Consider the following 21,561-nt stretch of genomic DNA (forward strand, 5'->3'; position numbering starts at 1 on the left):
AACGGCTCTTCAGAAGCCACCTTTCGAGCCGCTGCGGGAAGTTTCTCTATCACGTCTTTCGCAAAAGGTGGCATTTCTAGTGGCAGTTACATCGCTCCGTAGAGTGTCGGAACTGGCAGCGCTGTCATGCAAAGCCCCCTGCCTGGTTTTTCACCAGGATAAGGTGGTTCTACGTCCGGTACCGGAATTTCTCCCTAAGGTGGTATCCCCTTTTCATCTCAATCAGGATATCTCCTTACCTTCATTTTACCCTCATCCAGTTCACCAATGTGAAAAGGATTTGCACTCATTAGATTTAGTGAGAGCACTCCGGCTCTACGTGTCTCGCACGGCGCCCCTGCGCCGCTCAGATGCGCTCTTTGTCCTTATCGCTGGCCAGCGTAAGGGTTCGCAGGCTTCCAAGTCAACCTTGGCTCGATGGATCAAGGAACCGATTCTTGAATCCTACCGTTCTTCGGGGCTTCCACTTCCTTCAGGGTTGACAGCCCATTCTACCAGAGCCGTGGGTGCGTCCTGGGCACTGCGGCACCGGGCTACGGCTCAGCAGGTGTGTCAGGCAGCTACCTGGTCTAGTCTGCACACTTTCACGAAACACTATCAGGTGCATGCCTATGCTTCGGCAGACGCCAGTCTAGGTAGGCGAGTCCTTCAGGCGGCGGTTGCCCACCTGCAAGAGGGGGTCGTTTTTCGGCTCTTTTTATCGAGGTATTCTTTTACCCACCCAGGGACTGCTTTTGGACGTCCCAATTGTCTGGGTCTCCCAATGGAGCGACAAAGAAGGGAATTTTGTTTACTTACCGTAAATTCCTTTTCTTCTAGCTCCTATTGGGAGACCCAGCACCCGCCCCTGTTCCCTTCGGGCTGTTGTTCTTTTGTGTACACATGTTGTTCATGTTGAATTGTTCTTTTGGTTCATGGTTTCAGTTCTCCGAACATCCTTCGGATTGAATTTACCTTAGACCAATTTATAAGTTTCCTCCTTCCTGCTTTTGCACCAAAACTGAGGAGCCCGTGATGCACGGGAGGGTGTATAGGCAGAGGGGAGGGGTTACACTTTTTAAAGTGTAATACTTTGTGTGGCCTCCGGAGGCAGAAGCTATACACCCCATTGTCTGGGTCTCCCAATAGGAGCTAGAAGAAAAGGAATTTACGGTAAGTAAACAAAATTCCCTTCTTTCAGTTTCCTCTGAGCTAGTGGGTGCTTACCTGCTATAGTGCCTGCCATACATAGAGAGTTGAGGAATTCCTGCTCTCCTGTCTATGTAGTTTTACATTACTATTGAGAAGTATAGTTGTGAATCCAGCTCTATTGGTGGAATATATTGCTTACTAGAAAGCCGCATTATAACCTGCTCTTTCTGTGTCTCCCCCTCTGCCTGTTCTCAGGCTACTCGTCTGCTCTATAGACTTTAATAGACAGAAGTAATCTAATCCATTAGTGAGTGACCAAAATGGATGTAACCAGCATTTGTGGAAGAGTTAAAAAAAAAAAAAAAAAAAAAAAGCAGGGTGGAATAAAAGTGGCTCATAAGTGAAGAAAGAAACAGATTTTTTTCAGCACCAATGATGGCACCACAAAATGTAAGGGTGCCGTCATGGGTTCAGAAAAAAACACATTACCAGTAAGTAATTACGTATTTTTCCAGCACCCATGACGGCACCCTTACATTTCGTGGTGCCGTCATGGGTTCAGAAAAAACACATTACCGGTAAGTAATTACGTATTTGCCTTCTAAGATGTATTACAAATTTTCTTATGTTTGCTTGTACTATTCATTTATGCAAAGTTAGTTGAGAAATGGTTGGGAGATCCGTGTCCCTATATTATATATTTTACTATTTTCATGGGTTGTAAATGAATGTGCTCTTTTGTTCTTGTAGGTGCGAAGTGGTTGTGCTTTTATGGTCCATGTATGTCAAGATGAACACCAGCTTTACAATGAATTCTTCACCAAACCAACTCCAAAATTGGAGTATGTGGTAAATTTGTAAATGTTATTCTGGACTGTGTATCTTATGTTTTTTTTTTGTTTTTTTTTTTTAATTTTTTTTATTTTTATATAAATTTTTAGAAATGTCACTCCTGACACCCTCGCTATAAAATATTCATTATCTAAATACCCATTTAAGGGTCTGTGCGCACTGGAAAATTTTGTTTTTCTTAAGAAAAATTCTCACCCTTTGGCAGAATTCCGCACCCGAAATATGCATGTGGTTTGTTGCAGTTTACCCGTGGTTTTTCTGCGGGTTGGTCCCTTCAGTTTTTAACCATTATCTATGGCAAAAATACAGGTGCCTGCGGAAAAGAAGTGACATGCTACTTTTTTGCTGCAGAAATTCTGCAGCAAAACCAATAGGGGAAAAAAAAAAGTGTGCGCACAGCATTTTGGATTTCCCATAGATTTTGCTGGGGAAGGACTGGAGGAAGGTTATGAGCAAAAACTGCACCTTTTCTGCAGCAAAAACCGCGGCAAAAAACGCAGTCTAAAAACCTCTAATTGCTTATCTATATTTAAGTGTAGAAAAATGCTTTATGGCCTCCTTTTTATATAGTGTTTTTGCTTCTGCATTCTAAAACGCATATAAAAATGGCGGCAGTCTGAAAACTTTATTTTGTCTTTATCGTAGTATAGACTTTTTTTTTTCTCTCAGACATTTTTGATTTTGAGAAGCCTTATGGGCCTTGTGAGAAGAAAAACACCCTACAAACACAACTCAAAAAGCTCAAATGTAAAAATGTCTACATCCCTTTTTCTTTTTTTTTCTATTAAATTTAATTCACACTGACTGCAGCTATGAAGCAATTTAGGTGGTACCCAGGGACTGAAGGGGTAATATATCCTGTTAGGTACCACCTAATTAAGACTTTGAGGTTGGTTGCAATCATTAAAGACTTGAGAATATCTTTAGGGGAAGAGGCCAGTTCTGGGAACATTGATCTTCTGTTAGGGTGGATTCGAAGTCAGATTTCCCTTAGTTAAGTGTGTACTGAAGGGTGCGTGACACACATTAGAATATAGCGGGGAGCGAAAGCAGAATCTTTAAGGTTTTTAAGGGCCAAAGAGATCTAATGTGAAACTATGTTTCGCTGAAGATACTGGAACATCTCAGATTGGAGAAGGACATAACGTTCCTGTAAATTTGGGAACTGTATATCGCTCTCTGTAAAAAGTCTATGATGGTGAACTTTACTTTTACCCATTGGGGACCATGCTCCAAACATTGGAAAATCATCATATCCTGTGGAAAATAGCGGATTTCTGAAAAGGTAGTCCAAAAGTTGAAAAAGGGAAACAAAGCCCTGCGAATACTTCACCCAGTCCCACACTCTAAGAGCCATAGATCAAAATAGGGTTTCTAATGTTGTGTACAGATGGGATCCAAAGGAAGTTATCAAAGATCAAGAAATGCATTTCTGGGGCTTCTACAAAGACACAAAGGTTTTTTATTTTTTGAGGTGGCGTGATACAACACTAGTTGAAGAAATGGTCTGAGGGACGCCTAGATCTACTTTAGATATGTGTCTAACTTGGCTCTGAATATTCTAATGGTTGAACCTTGCCAAAAATCATCAATGTTAAATATTGACTTGTTTGTAAATGGTGTGAGGGAACCATGACCGGCAGGACCCTAAGAACATAATAATTCAAGATAAGTGGATTCTACCTTGCCACCGTATATATTTCCAAAGTGGGACAACCCTCAGTCAGTTCAGGCATTTTTCTATTTTTATTTTCCTTCGAGACATTGACATTGAAGTTGTAGCCTTCAGGTTACTAGACATCTCTAAAACTGGACACTTTTCTTCATGTTCTTATGTTACAATGTTTTTAATTACAGTGAACTATTGGAGAAGTTGTGTCTTTCGCTTTACGATGTGTTACGGCCGCTCATCATCCATGTGGTTCATTTAGAAACGCTCTCTGAACTTTGTGGAATATTAAAAATTGAGATGCTCGAAGATCATGTGCAAAATAATGGTAAGACTTGCTTCAAATTTTTGCTTTATTAATAGGAAGTCAGTGGCTTTATGAATTTTACCATTTTTCTTACAATAGTTATCCTAAAAACAACATGTCTGTAGGCACATTGTGGGAATGTTAGACCCTGCCTGGACCCCTGTTAGATCCAGGGGCCCTGTAAGCATTGAGTGTGTGTAGACTCCGCTTTTGTAGACAGTGAATGGAGCCTTAGTGTCGCAAACCGACTACAACTAATGGTTTCCTCTGTTCTTGTGATCAATGGGATCATACAGCTGTCTCCTATCTTCGGTAGCTTTGAGAACTGCCTCTTACCTGACTACATCTGCAAGTCATATTTTGATTAACAGGCTAGGTGGAAAGTTATCAGTGCGGTGCGACTCAAGTGATGTCGCTTCAGGCCAACAAATCGAAAAAAAAACCCCTTGCGGATATGTTCCAGGTCTATTGTCAAGTGGCCACAGATTACTGACTCCGCTATTGGACCAAGTCCTGTGAATCTTTTCACACTAAAATAGTTTTCTTTCTTTATCGTTCCTATGGGAGACCCAGACCATGGGTGTATAGCTTCTGCCTCCGGAGGACACACAAAGTACTACACTCAAAACGTGTAGCTCCTCCCTCCTAGCATATACAATCCCTGCTAGCCAGTCCTAGCCAGTTCAATGCTTTGTGTTTCAGGAGGTCACACACACATGCATTCTCTGATTTTTGATTTTTGATTTTTCCTTTTGGATCAAAGATTTGGAAGAAAAGCGGGTCCAGCTGGACTCCCGGCATGTCCCTTCTCACCCCACTGTGTCGGCGGTGCTGTTAAGGTTGATTTTCCAAGGCTGGAGCCTTCTCATGCCGCGCTCCTTCACCATCCCCTGGGGCTCTGGCTTGAAGTGGGAGCCAACACGGTTCTCACTGCTTTGCAGGAGACCGGTCTCCATCCGCAGCCCTTTTTCAGGATCCTGCTGGACGGAGCGATCACCCCCCAGGGACCTGGCAACCTGCGTCTCACAAGCTAAGTATATGAGACGTTATTACCACAGAAAGTGGTCTTTCCAGGGGTCCTTTATACTTTATTTATTGGGGAGAGTGTGTTTTATGTTTGTGTTAACATTTCCGGCCGGTTCTCCAGTTTTCACTGGAGAACAGCGCCGATGGTGCCTGCACGCCGGCCGCATATTTAAATCTAGGCTCCGGCTTCGCCTGAGGCCTAGTTTCGGTTTCCACTGCCTCTGCATGTCAGTCATGCAGAGGGACAGTGCGGCTCCGCCCAGCGGCTGTGCAGCACAGGGAAGGGACACTCCTCACTGAGGAAGGATTCCCTCCCCTGGCTACCTCATTTGCCGCTCTCAGAGTAGGCCCCGCCCCCTCTCCTCGCTCCGGTCGCCATTTTCTCAGCGTTCGCTGTGCCTGCATAGGCACAGAGATTCCACATTGTGACAAGTGGGGGCCTGGGCTGAGGGACTGGAGGGCACAGAAATGTCTGTTTTAAACGATCTGGCAGCCACAACCTCCGGTTTGTGCAGCTGCTTATTTTATCTGTTTATATATGCTGGGGGCCATTCTAGGACAGAGCCCCCACCTCTGCAGCATGTCTCACATCAGAGCAAGGCTGTAAGGCTGTTTTTTATTATGCACTGCATGTAGTCTCGTACGGCTGTACAGAGCTCATAAACACAGTGGCCCCTCAGCCTGGAGGCTCATCAGTGGTCCCTCCAGCTGCTCCGGCTTCGGTGGCTGACCCCCGGTTTGGCTAGAATCCGCTCTTTCCAGGGGTCGGCTGTCCCGGAATCTGCTGAGCATGCATTAGCCCCCTTCTCAGGGCGTTTTCTGCTACAGCTCGCTCAGCAAAGCTCACAGAGGACTCTCCTTCTGGTCTCAGACCCCGTCCTCCTGACATGGAGACGCAGGGTCCCCTGTCCTTCCCCGTCCCGCAGCTCTGATTCACGAGCTGACTCACAGGACGAGGAGGATGTCTCTACCAGGGGCTCGGACGCTACTTTATGTACCATTGATCTGTCCGTAGGTGACGCAGATGCGAATGATTGGATTGCGTCCATTATACTTGTACTGGACCTCCATCCGCCTGTATCAGGGGAGTATTCCCCGCTGGCAGAAAGGCATCAGTATACCTTAAACAGGACAAGGAGTGTGTTCCTTAACCACTCCAGTTTTCAGCCCACTGTGTCCAAGCCCACAGCCTGTCCTGTCAGACCCCAAAGCGGGGTTCTGATGACTGTTTCCCCCTCCCATCAGAGGAGGTCAAGGAGTGAGCTCATTCGCCAAGGGTGGTCCCTCCGGTGTCTAGACTTTCAGCCCGGATAGTTGTATCAGTGGCTGACGGCACCTCTATAAGGATCCCACTGTACATGAATTTTGTACTGGACCTCAATCCGCCGGAGTTACCTTGCCTAGGAGAACACAAAGTGTGTTCCTTAACCACTCCAGTTTTCAGGCCACTGTGACCAAGCCCAGGGTCCGCTCTGACAGTCGCTTCCCATGAAGCGTGGTTCTGAGGACTGTTTTTCCCTTTCCACCAGTGGTGGTCAAGGAGTGGGCTCATTCACCAAAGGTGGCTCAGCCCGGACCGTTATGTCAGTGGCTGATGGCTCCTCACTTAAGGTTTTGCGGCCCGCCAGGTTGTCCTTCTGGCCAAATCTGTATGGGGGCGGCAGGAGCTTCGTTCTCCTCAGCTTTACAGCAGTGCGGGTTTTTTTGTAGCCTTCTCTGCTTCTCTAGAGGAGATGCATTCCCTCACAGGGACTCTATGCCCGAAATGGTTGCCTGAACTTCCAGACTTCAGTCTTTTCATCCTATGCCATGTCTGCCATGCTGGACACCGCACTGCGGTGGCCTCGGCTAATTTCCTCGCTATCCGCAGGCTCCTGTGGCTTCGGAAATGGAAGGCAGATGCTTCTATAGAAGTTCCTTGCTGGGCTCCCTTTTGTTGGGACCAGTCTCTTCGGAACCAACTGGATGAAATTAAGGAAGCTCTTGGCGGGAAGAGTTCTTCCATGCCACAAACCTAAACCAGGAAACCTGTCCAGGGCAGGAATCAGTTGAGGTTTCGTTTTTTTCGTTCCTCCATCTGATCGTTCTCTAAGCCCTCGGCCTCGTCCACTAGCTCGGCCAAGGTTCATAAACCCAAATGGCGCTCGAAGCTGCGTCTTCAGAAAACCGCAGGAGATGCTGCCACTGAGTCAGCTTCCTCCGAGCTATCTAGCCACGTCAACAACGTCCTTGGTCGGTGGCAGGCTCGCCCACTTGGCGACGTATGGTTTTAACACGCCTCCGTTCAGTGGGTGCGGGATTATATCTCCCATGGCTACAGGATAGAATTCTATCCACCCGCCAAACAGATTTTTTTCTGTCAACTCCCCCCTGCTCCAAGGCCGCCGCCTTCTCACAGGCCATGGCATTCTTGCAGGCCAATGGAGTAATTGTACCAGTTCCCGACTGGGAACGGTTCTGAGATTTCTGCTTAAATCTATTCCTAGTCCCCGAACAGGGCGGTGCCTTCCGACCTGGATCTTAAGCTTTTCAAGCATGTTCAGGTGTGGCGTTTTCACATGGAGTCTCGGTCTTGTTCCGTGTGTTTTTCACCGGATCAATCAATAACCCAAGGAGATTCCCTAGCATCCATCGGCATCAGAGATGCCTATCTGCAGGTGCCAATCGCAGTTTCACACCAGCGTTGGCTACGTTTTGCTATCGGAGTGGTCCAATTCGTGGCTCTTCCCTTGGGGTTAGCCACGGCCCCTCGAGTATTCTCAAGGTTGGGGCAGCTGTGATTAGGGTCCTGCACCTCTAGGGCTGGCAGTGATCTTTTGCCCTGGACGGTCTTCTTGTCGGGGCTTCATTCAGTGCAGACTCTTAGCAGAGTGCTTCGCTCACTCTCGCCACTCTAACCAATTCGGGTGGCTTGTCATTCTGTCCAAGTCCACTCTGACTTCGAACCAGAAGTTCCCGTTCCCAGGGACACAATTCGAGACTCTGTCGGCACTTGTGAAGCTGCCCTTAGTCAAACAGTAGTCCCTCCGCTGGCGGTCGACGTCGTTCTATCAGGCACCGAATACAGGTACTGGTCAGATGGTGGCGTCAATGGAAGCGATTCCCTTGCCCAGTTTCTTCTGCGTCCTCTGAGGCTGGATATTTTCCGCTGTACAAGCGAACTTCCTCCTTCCACGGGGTGGTGGCTTCGCCACAGACCAGGGGCTCGTTTCAGTGGTGGCTTCGGCCACTCTGTCTCAGGGACGCTCCTTCCTGGCCCCGTCCCGGGTGATCCTCACCAGGATGCTAGTCTATCCGCCTTGGGAGCAGTATATCTCCACCGTGGAGCGCAGGGCGCTTGGACTCTGTCCGAATCAGCCCTCTGGATCAATGTGCTGGAAATCAGAGCTGCATTTCTAGCTCTCTAAGCCTTTCACAATCTGTTGGCGGCTAGGCACATTCGAGTCCAGTCGGACAACGTGACAGCGTTTACCTACATCAACTTCCAGGGCGGGACACTCAGCCGCCTGGCAATGTTGGCGGCTCAACGCATTCTTCAGTGGACGAGGGACTCCTAGTCCACCGTATCCGCAGCCCACATCCTAGACGTGAAAACTGCGAGGCAGACTATTTCAGCTGTCCAACCGTGGTCCACGATCCTCGGGTTTTGCGGCAGACGCACTGCTTCATGTTTGGTCCCAGCTTCGTCTCTCTTACGTGTTTCACCCTCTCGCTCTTGTCCAGAGTCCTGCGCAAGATCAGTAAAGAGGGCCGTCGGGTCATTCTCATACTCCAGACTGACCCAGGCAAGCTTGGTACCCTGACCTGCTCCATCTGTCCGTAGTGTTGCCATGGCATCTTCCGGACCGTCCAGACCTTCTCTCAAAAGGTCCGTTTTTTCCGCCAGAATTCTGGACTCTCAGATTGACGGCGTGGCTCTTGAGTCCTGGATCTTGACGACTTCTGGTATCCCTCCTGAAGTCATCTCCACTATGACTCGAGCTCCAAAGTGTCCTTTGGCCTTTTGGCCTTGCCGACCCTCCTGTCCCTTCCACAGTCCGGTCTACAGCTAGGACTATCCCTCATTAAGGGACAGGTCTCGGCTCTGTCAGTGTGTGCCAGCGGCGTATCGTCCGGCTGGCTCCGGTGCGCTCCTTCAAGGGCGCATCTCACATCATTCCGCCTTACCGGCGGCCTATGGAGCCCTGGGACCTTAATCCGGTCCTCACGGTTTCCGGAAACCCCCCTTTGAGCCTCTTAGGGAGGTTTCTTTGTTTCATCTTTCACAGAAAGTAGTCTTTCTAGTGGCCATAATTTCCCGCCAGAGAGTCTCTGTTTTGGCTGCACTCTCTTAGGAGTCACCCCCTTTTTTGTTTTTTTTTCATCAAGACAAGGTGGTCTCCGTCCGACTCCGGACTTTCTCCCTAAGGTGGTTGCTGCTTCCACCTTAACCGGGGCATTTTTCCTGCCTTCCTTTTGTCCGGCTCCTGTTCATCGCTTTGAAAAAGCGTTGCATATCCTGGATCTGGTGCGGGCGCTCCGGATCTATGTGTCTCGCACCGCCGTTATTAGGCGGTGCACCTCTCTCTGGTGCTGACCACTAGTCAGCGTAGCGGTCTCTCGGCATCTAAGCCGACCCTGGTTCGTTGGCTTAGGTCGGCCATTTCCGATGCCTACAAGTGTACTCAAGTGCCTTCCCCGCCGGGGATCAGGGCACACTTGATCAGAGCTGTCGGTGCCTTTTGGGCTTTCAGGCACCAGGCTACGGCTCAGCAGGTCTGTCAGACTGCCACTCGGATTAGTCTGCATACTTTTTCGAAGCACTACCCAAGGCATGCTCATGCTTTGGCAGACGCGGGCTTGGGCAGACGCATCTTTCAGGCGTCTGTCGCCCATTTGTGAAGTTAGGTTTCGCCTGCTTCTCAGTTTGTCTGTTTATTCCCACCCATGGACTGCTTTAGAACGTCCCATGGTCTGGGTCTCCCATAGGAACGATAAAGAAAAAGAGAATTTTGTTACTTACCGTAAATTTTTTTTCTTATAGTTCCGTCATGGGAGACCCAGCACCCTCCCTATTGCCTGTTGGCAGGTTTCTTGTTCCGTGTGTCTTCACCGGCTGTTGTTGTTGTAGACAGAGGTTCCGGTTGTTCCGGGTTTTACTCTGTCTCTACTTGTGGGTGGATGTCCTCCTTCAGCTTTTGCACTAAACTGGCTAGGACTGGCTAGCAGGGGGTGTATATGCTAGGAGGGAGGAGCTACACGTTTTGAGTGTAGTACTTTGTGTGTCCTCCGGAGGCAGAAGCTATACACCCATGGTCTGGGTCTCCCATGACGGAACTATAAGAAAAAGAATTTACGGTAAGTAACAAAATTCTCTTTTTTTCCTTCCTTTGTGTGCTGTATTTAGTTGACCAGCTTGGTGCCTTTGCTGCTGTGGTGAAGCAGATGCTAGAAGATGTACAGGAAAGGCTGGTGTACCGGACTCACATTTACATTCAGACTGATATCCTGGGCTATAAACCTGCTCCTGGTGATCTGGCGTATCCTGACAAGCTGGAGATGATGGAGGTATGCTATGGCTCAGACGGCGAATCAAAAGTAGTACTACTAAAAGTGACACACACAAGAGCATGAACATAAATCCTAAAAATATATATAGTTTCTTTGTCGCTCCATTGGGAGACCCAGACAATTGGGTGTATAGCTATCGCCTCCGGAGGCCACACAAAGCACTACACCCAAAAGTGTAAGGCCCCTCCCCTTCTGGCTATACACCCCCAGTGGGATCACTGGCTCACCAGTTTTGTGCTTTGTGCGAAGGAGGCAACACATCCACGCATAGCTCCACTTTTTAGTCAGCAGCAGCTGCTGACTATGTCGGATGGAAGAAAAGAGGACACATATAGTGTCCCCAGCATGCTCCCTTCTCACCCCACTGTATGTCGGAGGTGTTTGTAAGGTTGAGGTACCCATTGCGGGTACGGCGGCAGGAGCCCACATGCTGATTCCTTCCCCATCCCTTTTTACAGGGCTCTGGGTGAAGTGGGATTTACCGGTCTCCAGGCACTGAGACCGTGCTCCATCTACAGCCCCTGGAGAAGATGCTGGATGGAGCGGAGTACATCAGGGACATGGCCCTGCTTCCTCAAGGTACTCTGTGTCCCCGTGCATTTGGCGCTCACACCGCAGCATGCTGGGTGTTGTAGTGCGCCGGGGGACATCAGCGCTGCGGCGCCTGTGCCATGGCCTCATTCAGCTTTGCTGAAGCAGGCTCACTTATGGGAATTGGTCGCGCCGGCCGCTGGGACTGCGGCGCGGCTGGCACTTGTAGTGCGCCGGGGACTTCAGCGCGGCCTGCGCTTTTACGGCGGCCGCGCTGATAACTAGAGTCCCCGGCTTTTGCGGCCTGCTTCCGTTCGTTCCCGCCCCCAGACCTGCCAGTCAGGAGAGGGGCGGGACGCTGGCCACTTCCAGGAATCGGTCGCGCCGGCCGCTGGCAGCGGCGCGGCTGGCACTTGTGGTGCGCCGGGGACTTCAGCGCGGCCCGCGCTTTTACGGCGGCCGCGCTGATAACTAGAGTCCCCGGCTTTTGCGGCCTGCTTCCGTTCGTTCCCGCCCCCAGACCTGCCAGTCAGGAGAGGGGCGGGACGCTGGCCACTTCTATGAATCGGTCGCGCCGGCCGCTGGAACTGCGGCGCGGCTGGCACTTGTGGTGCGCCGGGGACTTCAGCGCGGCCCGCGCTTTTACGGCGGCCGCGCTGTTAACTCGAGTCCCCGGCTTCTGGGCCTAGTCTCCCTTCGTTACCGCCCACAGCCCTGACAGTCAGGGTAGGGGCGTGACGCTGCATAGAGCAGAGCTGAGAGCTGGAGTATGTTTTGCATACTCCACCCCTCTCACTGTGTGCACTGTGAATCCGGATTCCCGCACTTTCTCAGGCACGCCCACGGCTTCCTTCTCTACAAGGACACCGGCAGCCATTAGTGTCAGTTTCTGTACGATACAGAGACAAGTGTGGAAGACCCTGGCATTCTGATAGTCACACAATCGCTGTAACAGGCGTTAAGCAGCACCTGTGGTGCTAACCCCACTAGTGCAGAAGTGCACTTATAGATATGCTTGTACTATATACATTGCACTGTTTGGTCGCACGTTGTATATACCCTCCTGGATTATGCGGAGGAGTTATCAGCATATTCTCTGTGTAAAACAAAGGTGCAGAACCACATGTTTTTCTATACAGCTGGTACAGCATGTACGGCTATACGGCCGGCAGGTACATAGACTCCCATTGTATGCACTAATGGCCAGGGGATGAGGACGGTGTCTGCAGTATTTACTGACAGTTTTTCTGAGACTATGGCTATGATACTAGAAGCCTAGCAGTCCGGACATGTCTCTCACAATATGGGCACTGTTGAATCATTGATCCATGGCCCCCCTCAGTGTGAATAACTAACAGCTCCGGGAATGTCACACGCATCCCAGAGTCACGGCTCTGCACGGACGTCAGTCCCAGACAGCCTAAGTGGGCTCGCTATGAGCGGCCTCGGTTTCATCAGGGTCCTAACAGAAGGACTCGCTGTGTAATGAGGCGGAAGTAGCGGCTCAGGATTCTGATCCTGAGACCGCTCTCAATCTGGATACACCTGATTGTGACGCCATAGTAAATAATCTTATAGCGTCCATCTATAGAATGTGGGTTATTTCTCACAGCTCCTCCAGTGGAGGAGTCAGCTTCACGTATTTTTCTGGACCACTCTGCCTTCAGAGAGGCAGTCCAGGAACACCACGCTTATCCAGATATGCGCTTCTCCAAACGGCTTAGGATACACGTTATCCCTGTCCCCTGACTTGGTCAAGGACTGGACCCAATGTCCCGAGCGGCATCCTCCAATCTCCAGGCTTGTAGCTAGATCCATAGTTGCAGTGGGAGATGGAACTGCAAACTCAAAGATGCCACTGACAGACAGATGGATCTCTGGTCGAAAGCCATCTATGAGGCTGTCGGCGCACCGTTGGCTCCGGCATTCTCTCCCTTGGGGCACTCCAAGCTATTTCAGCTTGTCTTACACAGATTGACACGGTTACACGTACATCTGTGCCGCAGGTGGCATCCTTAACCTCTCAAATGTCTGCATTTGTTTCTTACGCGATTCAGGTTGTCCTGGACTCTGCGAACCGTGCGGCGGTAGCCTCCGCTACTCCGTGTTTTTAAGCAGAGCCTGGTCTGCTCGTTAAGTGAATGGAAGGCAGATTCTGCTTCCAAAAAAGGTTGCCTAACCAGTTGCCTTTTTCTGCTGACCGACTGTTTGGTGAGCGTTGGATGTAACCATCAAACAGTCCAGGGGTAAGGATTCATCCTTTCCTCAGCCCGGACACAACAAACCCCAACAGAGCAAGAGGCAGTCGGGGTTTTCGGCCTTTTCGAGGCTCGGGCAGGTCCCATTTTTCCTCGTCCAATGTGGACTCAAAAGGATCAGAGGAGCTAAGATTCTTAGCGGGCTCAGTCTCGCCCAAAAAAGCGACAGTCTGAAAACCCGCTTCCAAGGCGGCTTCCTCATGACTTGCGGCCTCGGTCGGTAGCAGGCTCTCCCGCCTTGGCGATATTTAGCTGCCATAGGTCAATGACCATTGAGTGTGAGACATTCTGTCTCACGGGTACAGGATAGAGCTCACTTCTCGTCCTCCAACTCGATTCTTCAGAATTTCTCCACCTCCCGGCCGGGCCGCTGCTCTTCTGCAAACAGGGTGCACTCTATAGGCAGAAAGAGTGATGACCCCCGTTCCTCTTCAGGAACAAGGTCACGGTTTTTACCCCAAATTCTTTGCGGTACCTATAACAACGGGCCGTTCCGTCCCGTTCTGGATCTAAAAATGCTCAGCAAGCTCGTGGACACCAGGCGGTTCCGGATGGAATCCCTCCGCCATGTCATCGCCTCAAGGTCCCAAGGATATTTCCTAGCATCATTAGGCATCAAGGATGCTTATCCACACGTGCCGATTGATCCAGAGCACTAGCGTTTCTACGCTTCGTTATAGGAGACGAACACCCTCTGTTCGTAGCTCTACCTTCCGGCTAGCGACAGTCCAACTGGTCTTCGCCAAGGTCAGGGCAGCAGTAGTCACAGTCCTGCACTCTCAGGGTCACTCTGTGGTCCCGTATTTAGACGATCTACTTGTCAAGGCACTCTCTTAGGAAACATGCCAACACTGCCCGAACGTTGCGCTGGAGACTCTCTAGAGTTTTGGGTGGATCATCAACTTTTTAAAGTCAGATCCGACCCCGACCCTATCGATAACATATCTAGGCATAGAGTTTCTTACTCTCTCAGCGATAGTGAAGCTGCCGCTAGACAAACAGCATTCACTACGGGCTGCAAGCTCTTCTTTAAGAACCAGTCGCACACATTGAGACGCCTCATGCACTTCCTACGTAAGATGGTAGCAATGGAGGCAGTTCCTTTCGCGCAGTTTTACTGCGTCCACTACAATGGGACATTCTCCGCCAATGGGACGAGGAGTCGACGTCCCTCAACAGAGTCGTCGTTCTTTCTCAGGCGGCCAAGGAATCTCTACGGTGGTGGCTTCTTCTCACCTCTTGGTCAAAAAGAAGGTCCTTCCTATCCCCGCCTGGGCGATAGTTACGACAGACGCGAGTCTATCAGGGTGGGGAGCAGTTTTTCTCCACTACAGCGCTCAGGGTACGTGGACTCAGCAAGAGTCCACTCTTCAGATCAATGTTCTTGAACACAGAGCAGTGTATCTTGCACTACAATCCTTCCAACAGCGGCTGGAAAGCAAGCATATCCGACTTCAGTCGGACAGCTCCACAGCGGTGGCATACATCAACCACCAAGGAAGAACGCGCAACCGGCAAGCCTTCCAGGAAGTCCGGCAGGTTCTGATGTGGGTGGAAGACACGGCATCCACCATATCCACAATTCACATCCCAAGTGTGGAAACTAGGAAGCTGACTTCCTAAGTCGCTGAGGTGTGGCCGAAAGAGTATGGTCTCCTCACCCGGACGGGTTTCAGGAGATCTGGCGCCGCTGACAGGGGCCGGACGTCGATCTAATGGCGTCACGGCACAACAACAATGTGCCAGCTTCATGGCACGGTTTCACAATCATCGAGCTCTGGCGGCAAACGCCTTAGTTCAGCATTGGTCGCAGTTCCAGCTACCTTAGGTGCCACCTCTGGCATTGTTGCCCAGAGTACTGCGCTAGATCAAGACCGACTGCGGCCGCGCCATCCTCGTCGCTACAAATTGGCCGAGGATGTTGTGGTACTCGGTTCTGTGGTGCCTCACGGTAGGCTAACCGGGGGCACTACCAGACCAATCAGACTGGCTGTCTCAAGGGCCATTCTTCCATTTGAATTCTACGGCCCTCAACCGGATGGTGTGGCATTGAGTCCTGGAACCTAGTGTCGTCAGGATTACCTCAGGACGTGGTTGCCACCATGAGACAGGCTAGCATACCAACGTCCGCCAAGATTGACCACAGGACGTGGAAGATGTTCTTATCTCGGTGCTCGGCGCAGGGTGTTTCTCCCTGGCCGGTTGCATCGTCTATGTTTCCTTCCTTCCTGCAATCTAGGTAGGAAAATGGGTTGTCGCTCAGTTCCCTTTAGGGACAAGTCTCAGCGCTATCTGTATTTTTTCAGAAACGACGACTTCCTCAGGTACGCACGTTCCTACGGGGAGTTTGTCTTCTCAGCACTCCGTACAAGCGGCCGTTAGAGCCCTGAGATCTGAACAAGGTTCTAATTGCTCTCCAGATGCCGCCTTTCGAGCCTTTGAAGGATGTCTCCCTTCCCGTTTTTCACGGGAAGTGGCCTTCTAGTAACGGTCTCGTCTCTTAGGAGAGTTTCCGAGCTAGCAACGCTCTCATACAAACTCCCTTCCTGGTCCTTCACCAGGACAGGGTAGTTCTGCGTCCGGTTCCGGAATTTCTCCCTAAGGTGGTATCCCATTTTCATATCAATCAGGATATCACCTCACCTTCTTTGTGTCCTCGTCCAGTCCATCAATTTCAGAAAGATTTGCATCTGTTGGTTCTGGTGAGAGCACTCAGGTTCTACTTCCCGCATGGCGCTCCTGCGCCACCCGGATGCACTCTTTGTCCTTGTCGCTGGTCGGCGTAAACAGTCGCAAGCTTCCAGATCCACCCTTGCTCGGGGGCTCGAGGAACCAATTCTTGAAACCTACAGTTCTACTGGGCTTCTGGTTCTCTCAAGGCCGAAGGCCCATTCTACCAGAGCCGTGGGTGCATCCTGGGCATTACGGCACCAGGCTACGGCTCAGCAGGTGTGTCAGGCACCCACCTGGTCGAGTCTACTTACTTTTACCAAGCATTATCAGATGCATACCTACGCTTCGGCAGACGCCAGCCTAGGTAGATAAGTCATTCAGGCGGCGGTTGGCCACCTGTAGGAGAGGGCCGTTTGACGGCCCTATCATGAGGTATTCTTTTACCCACCCAGGGATTGCTTTTGGACATCCCAATTGTCTGGGTCTCCCAATGGAGCGACAAAGAAGAAGGGAATTTTGTTTACTTACCGTAAATTCCTTTTCTTCTAGCTCCAATTGGGAGACCCAGCACCCGCCCTGTTTTCTCGGGGTTTTTCTGTTTTTTCGGGTACACATGTTGTTCATGTGGTATGGTTCAGTTCTCCGATGTTTCCTCGGATTGAATTGGTCTTTAAACCAGTTATTGGCTTTCCTCCTTCTTGCTTTGGCACTAAAACTGGTGAGCCAGTGATCCCACTGGGGGTGTATAGCCAGAAGGGGAGGGGCCTTACACTTTTGGGTGTAGTGCTTTGTGTGGCCTCCGGAGGCGATAGCTATACACCCAATTGTCTGGGTCTCCCAATTGGAGCTAGAAGAAAAGGAATTTACGGTAAGTAAACAAAATTCCCTTCTTAGTAATCCTGACCCATGAGAGCTAAATGTGTTTTTTAAAAAAAAAAAAAAAAAAAAGAAAAAGCTGATGGATCCTCTTTAAAGGGTTGTCCACTACGCTAAATAACCCTCTTCTCAATTTGTATGTTTTCCCCTTGTAAAGTAATAACACCTTATACTACCCTCCGGTGCGAGCGACGTTCCAGCTGGCTCCCACAGGGCTCATGTAACATTGTTACGTCACACAAACCGGCAGCCGATCAGCAGCTGCTTCACTCCCCCCTCCTAATGACAAACTGGACATCAGGAGGATGTGAGAGAAGCTGCAACTCTCCCTTTCCTCCGGATGTCACATATGTCCAAAGGTCAGGGAAGTGGCCGCTGATTGGCTGCAGCGATTGTGTGTCCTAATATTGTCACCAAAGCCAGTGTCAACACCACTGGTGATAAGTTTATTATTTTACCTCGGGAACAAAGTAATTGAGAAGGAGTTGTCCTAGTAGTGGACATCCCCTTTAACTCTAAGGCAACTTGTGTCTATATAAGTTAGGATCTTGTGCTAGTACATTGTGACTATGGATGGTGAATACGGCCTTGTTCTTCTCTGAAACGTAGTGACAGAAATACATGACTTATGATCCTTATTTGCCATATTAGTGTCATGCCCACAAGTCTCCATGTACCATTACCTGAAAAGTAGTGATTGCTAGGATCTTCTGATCGCTACATTTCTTTGTCGCTCCATTGGGAGACCCAGACAATTGGGTGTATAGCTTCTGCCTCCGGAGGCCACACAAAGTATTACACTTTAAAAGTGTAACCCCTCCCCTCTGCCTATACACCTTCCCGTGCATCACGGGCTCCTCAGTTTTATGCTTTGTGTGGAAGGAGGCACACATCCACTCATGCATTCTCAGATTAGTTATATCGGTTGGAAGAAAAGAGGACCCCCACGGGGCCCCCGGCATGTTCCCTTCTCACCCCACTATGTCGGCGGTGCTGTTAAGGTTGAGGTACCCATTGCGGGTACAAAGGCCGGAGCCTCATGCCGTTTTTCCTTCACCATCCCTTAGTGGCTCTGGGAGAAGTGGGATCCTGACCGGTCATCCATTCACTGGGACCGGGCTCCCTCCGCAGCCCCTGTGGGAATCTGCCGGACAGGAGTCTATTCATCCTCAGGGACCGGGCCCTGCATCTATAAGGTACTCTGTGTCCCCATGAGGCCTGTGCATGGAGCGCCTTCTTCCCAGACGCTGCAGCAGCTGCTGATTTGTGAAGACCGGCGGACTTCCGCGCCGACCGCGCCTGCTTGTCGGCCGCGGTCTTAAATTTAGTCCCCGGCTTCATCGCGGCCTAGTAGCAAAAATCCCGCCCCCGGGGCTGCCTGTCAGGGGTAAGGGCGGGACGGCCGGCCTGACGTCGGATGTGAGGGCCGGAGCATCCTGTATGTTTCCTCCCCCCTCACTGATCACTGTGGGGACCCCAGATTCCCGCACTTTTTCTAGCACCGCCCACGGCTCCACTCCTCCCCTGAGAGCTCCGGCAGCCATGTTTTTGTCATTCTGCCGGTGGAGGATTATCAGAGAAGAGCTCTGCAGCTCTGGGAGACCTAAGGCAGGGAATCTGGAGGACACACACTCCGCTCTTTAGCGGTCGGTAAGCCACACCGGTCACCCGGTGCTGGTCCCCCCTAGGGTGCCGGAATAGATACGTATTTATATACATATTTCTGTTCGGTCGGGCTGTATACCCCTTCCCATATACCCTCAGTGATCACTCTCCTAGGAGACAACAGCATGTCGTCCACAAGGAGCAAAGGTGCTAAGGCACAGGGTTTTTTTGCGACCTGTACCTCTTGTGGGGCTATGTTACCTGCGGGTTCCACCTACCCTCACTGTGAGCAATGCTCGACCCCTGTTTCGCTTGCACAGCCGGAGCCTCGGTCACTAGTGGGCCCCTCCGCTCAGGTAGACCCCCCTGCTTCCCCTGTCCAGGCGGCAGGGACAGAGTTTGCTGCGTTTGCTGAGAAACTCTGAGTCACTTTCACAATCCATGGCTCAGTCTATGGACAAATGGTCTGCCAAGCTGCTAGAAGCTTTCCAGTCCAGACCGGTCCTTACACAGGCCCCGGTCCCCGTTGGATCGTCACCTCCAGGCCCCTCTCGGTCCGCGCCGCAGCGCGCTCCCAGGTAGGTCCCACGCGGAGGACTCCTTCCCGGACCACAGTCCCAGACCAGCTAAGCGGGCCCGCTGGGAATCTTCCCCGACTTCTTCACGCTGCTCGGGTTCCCAGCTTGAGGACTCTCTGGAGGACGAGGCGGACGTCGCAGCTAAGGGCTCTGAACCTGACGTTGCCCTCAATCTTGATACACCTGAAGGGGACGCCTTAGTAAATTATCTTATCTCGTCCATCAACCAGGTGTTAGATCTGTCTCCCCCGCCTCCACCTGTAGAGGAGTCTGCTTCTCAGCAGGTGAAACACCAGTTTCGGTTCCCCAAACGTACACGGAGTGCGTTTTTCGATCACTCTAACTTCAGAGATGCTGTCCAGAAGCCCAGAGCGGTTCCGGACAAGCGCTTTACTGACACACGTTACCCCTTCCCTTCTGACGTAGTTAAGGGTTGGGCTCAGTGTCCCAAGGTGGATCCTCCAGTCTCTAGATTGGCGGCTAGATCTGTGGTATCGGTGGCAGATGGTTCATCGCTAAAAGATGCCACTGACAGGCAGATAGAGCTCCTGGTGAAATCCATCTATGAAGCCACGGGCGCGTCTTTTGCCCCGGCCTTTGCAGCCGTGTGGGCACTCCAAGCTATCTCAGCTTGTCTGGCTGAGATTAATGCAGTCACACGTAATTCTGCTCCGCAGGTTGCGTCTCTGACTTCTCAAGCGTCAGCTTTTTCTTCCTACGCCATGAACGCAGTCCTAGACTCTGCTAGCCGTACAGCGGTGGCATCCGCTAATTCTGTGGCAGTCCGCAGGGCCATGTGGCTGCGCGAATGGAAGGCAGACTCGGCCTCCAAGAGGTTTTTAACCGGTTTGCCGTTTTCTGGCGACCGATTGTTTGGCGAACGATTGGATGAGATTATTAAGGAATCCAAGGGAAAGGACTCCTCCTTACCCCAGTCCAAACCTAAGAGACCTCAGCAACGGAAAGTTCAATCGAGTTTTCGGTCCTTTCGTCCCTCCGCTAAGTCCCAATCCGCTTCATCCAGCAGGCCGGAGAAAGGCCAGAGGAACTCCTATGCGTGGCGGTCTAAGTCACGCCCCCAAAAGGCCGCCGGAGGCACTGCCTCCAAGGCGGCCTCCTCATGACTCTCGGCATCCCCGAACCGCATCCTCGGTCGGTGGCAGACTCTCCCGCTTTTGCGACGCCTGGTGGCCACATGTTCAAGACCGATGGGTGAGAGACATTCTGTCTCACGGTTACAGGATAGAGTTCAGCTCTTGTCCTCAGACTCGTTTCTTCAGAACCTCTCCGTTCCCCGCTCGAGCCGACGCACTTTTTCAGGCAGTGGACGCTCTGAAGACAGGAGGAGTTGTGATCCCTGTTCCCCCTCAGGAACATGGTCGCGGCTTTTACTCCAACTTGTTCGTGGTGCCAAAGAAGGACGGATCATTTCGTCCCGTTCTGGACCTCAAACTACTCAACAGACATGTGAGCACCAGACGGTTTCGGATGGAATCTCTCCGCTCGGTCATCGCCTCGATGTCACAAGGAGACTTCCTAGCATCGATCGACATCAAAGATGCTTATCTCCATGTGCCGATCGCACCCGAACATCAACGCTGCTTGCGTTTCGCCATCGGGGACGAACACCTTCAGTTCGTGGCATTGTTTTTCGGCCTGGCGACAGCCCCACGGGTGTTCACCAAAGTCATGGCATCCGTTGTGGCGGTCCTGCACTCTCAGGGCCACTCGGTGATTCCCTACTTAGACAATCTCCTAGTCAGGGCCCCTTCTCGGGTGGCGTGTCAACACAGCTCTGGCGACTCTCCAGCAGTTCGGGTGGATAATCAATTTCCCAAAATCCCAGTTGACGCCAACCCAATCACTGACTTACCTCGGGATGGAGTTTCATACACAGTCAGCGGTAATCAAGCTACCGCGGGACAAACAGCTTTCTCTGCAGGCAGGGGTGCAATCTCTTCTTCGGGGTCAGTCACACCCCTTGAGGCGCCTCATGCACTTCCTGGGGAAGATGGTGGCAGCGATGGAGGCAGTGCCGTTCGCGCAATTCCATCTGCGGCCACTCCAATGGGACATTCTCCGCAAATGGGACAGGAGGTCGACTTCCCTCGACAGGAACGTCTCTCTGTCCCTTGCAACCAAGACGTCTCTTCAGTGGTGGCTCCTTCCCAATTCTCTATCGCAAGGAAAATCCTTCCTACCCCCAACCTGGGCTCTGGTCACCACGGACGCGAGCCTGTCAGGGTGGGGAGCGGTTTTCCTACACCACAGGGCTCAGGGAACCTGGACTCCGGTAGAGTCCTCCCTTCAGATCAATGTTCTGGAGATAAGGGCAGTGTATCTAGCCCTATTGGCTTTCCATCGGTGGCTGGAGGGCAGACAGATCCGTATACAGTCGGACAACGCCACTGCCGTCGCATACATCAACCACCAGGGCGGCACGCGCAGTCGTCAGGCCTTCCAGGAAGTCAGACTGATTCTGCAGTGGGTGGAAGCCACAGCCTC

General features: G+C 51.2%; 1 protein-coding gene across 1 annotated transcript in view; it reads left to right on the forward strand.

The window, feature by feature from the left end:
• Positions 1–21,561, forward strand: part of COG3 (component of oligomeric golgi complex 3) — a 234,030-nt gene that overhangs the window by 77,784 nt on the left and 134,685 nt on the right. Inside the window, exons 11-13 of the mRNA XM_075336880.1 lie at positions 1,882–1,973; positions 3,841–3,980; positions 10,372–10,532. Of these exons, the coding sequence (XP_075192995.1) occupies positions 1,882–1,973; positions 3,841–3,980; positions 10,372–10,532 (393 nt within the window). The remainder of the gene's footprint in view (positions 1–1,881; positions 1,974–3,840; positions 3,981–10,371; positions 10,533–21,561) is intronic.

The sequence above is a fragment of the Anomaloglossus baeobatrachus genome, chromosome 2, assembly GCF_048569485.1.
Source record: "Anomaloglossus baeobatrachus isolate aAnoBae1 chromosome 2, aAnoBae1.hap1, whole genome shotgun sequence".
Classification (NCBI taxonomy): domain Eukaryota; kingdom Metazoa; phylum Chordata; class Amphibia; order Anura; family Aromobatidae; genus Anomaloglossus; species Anomaloglossus baeobatrachus.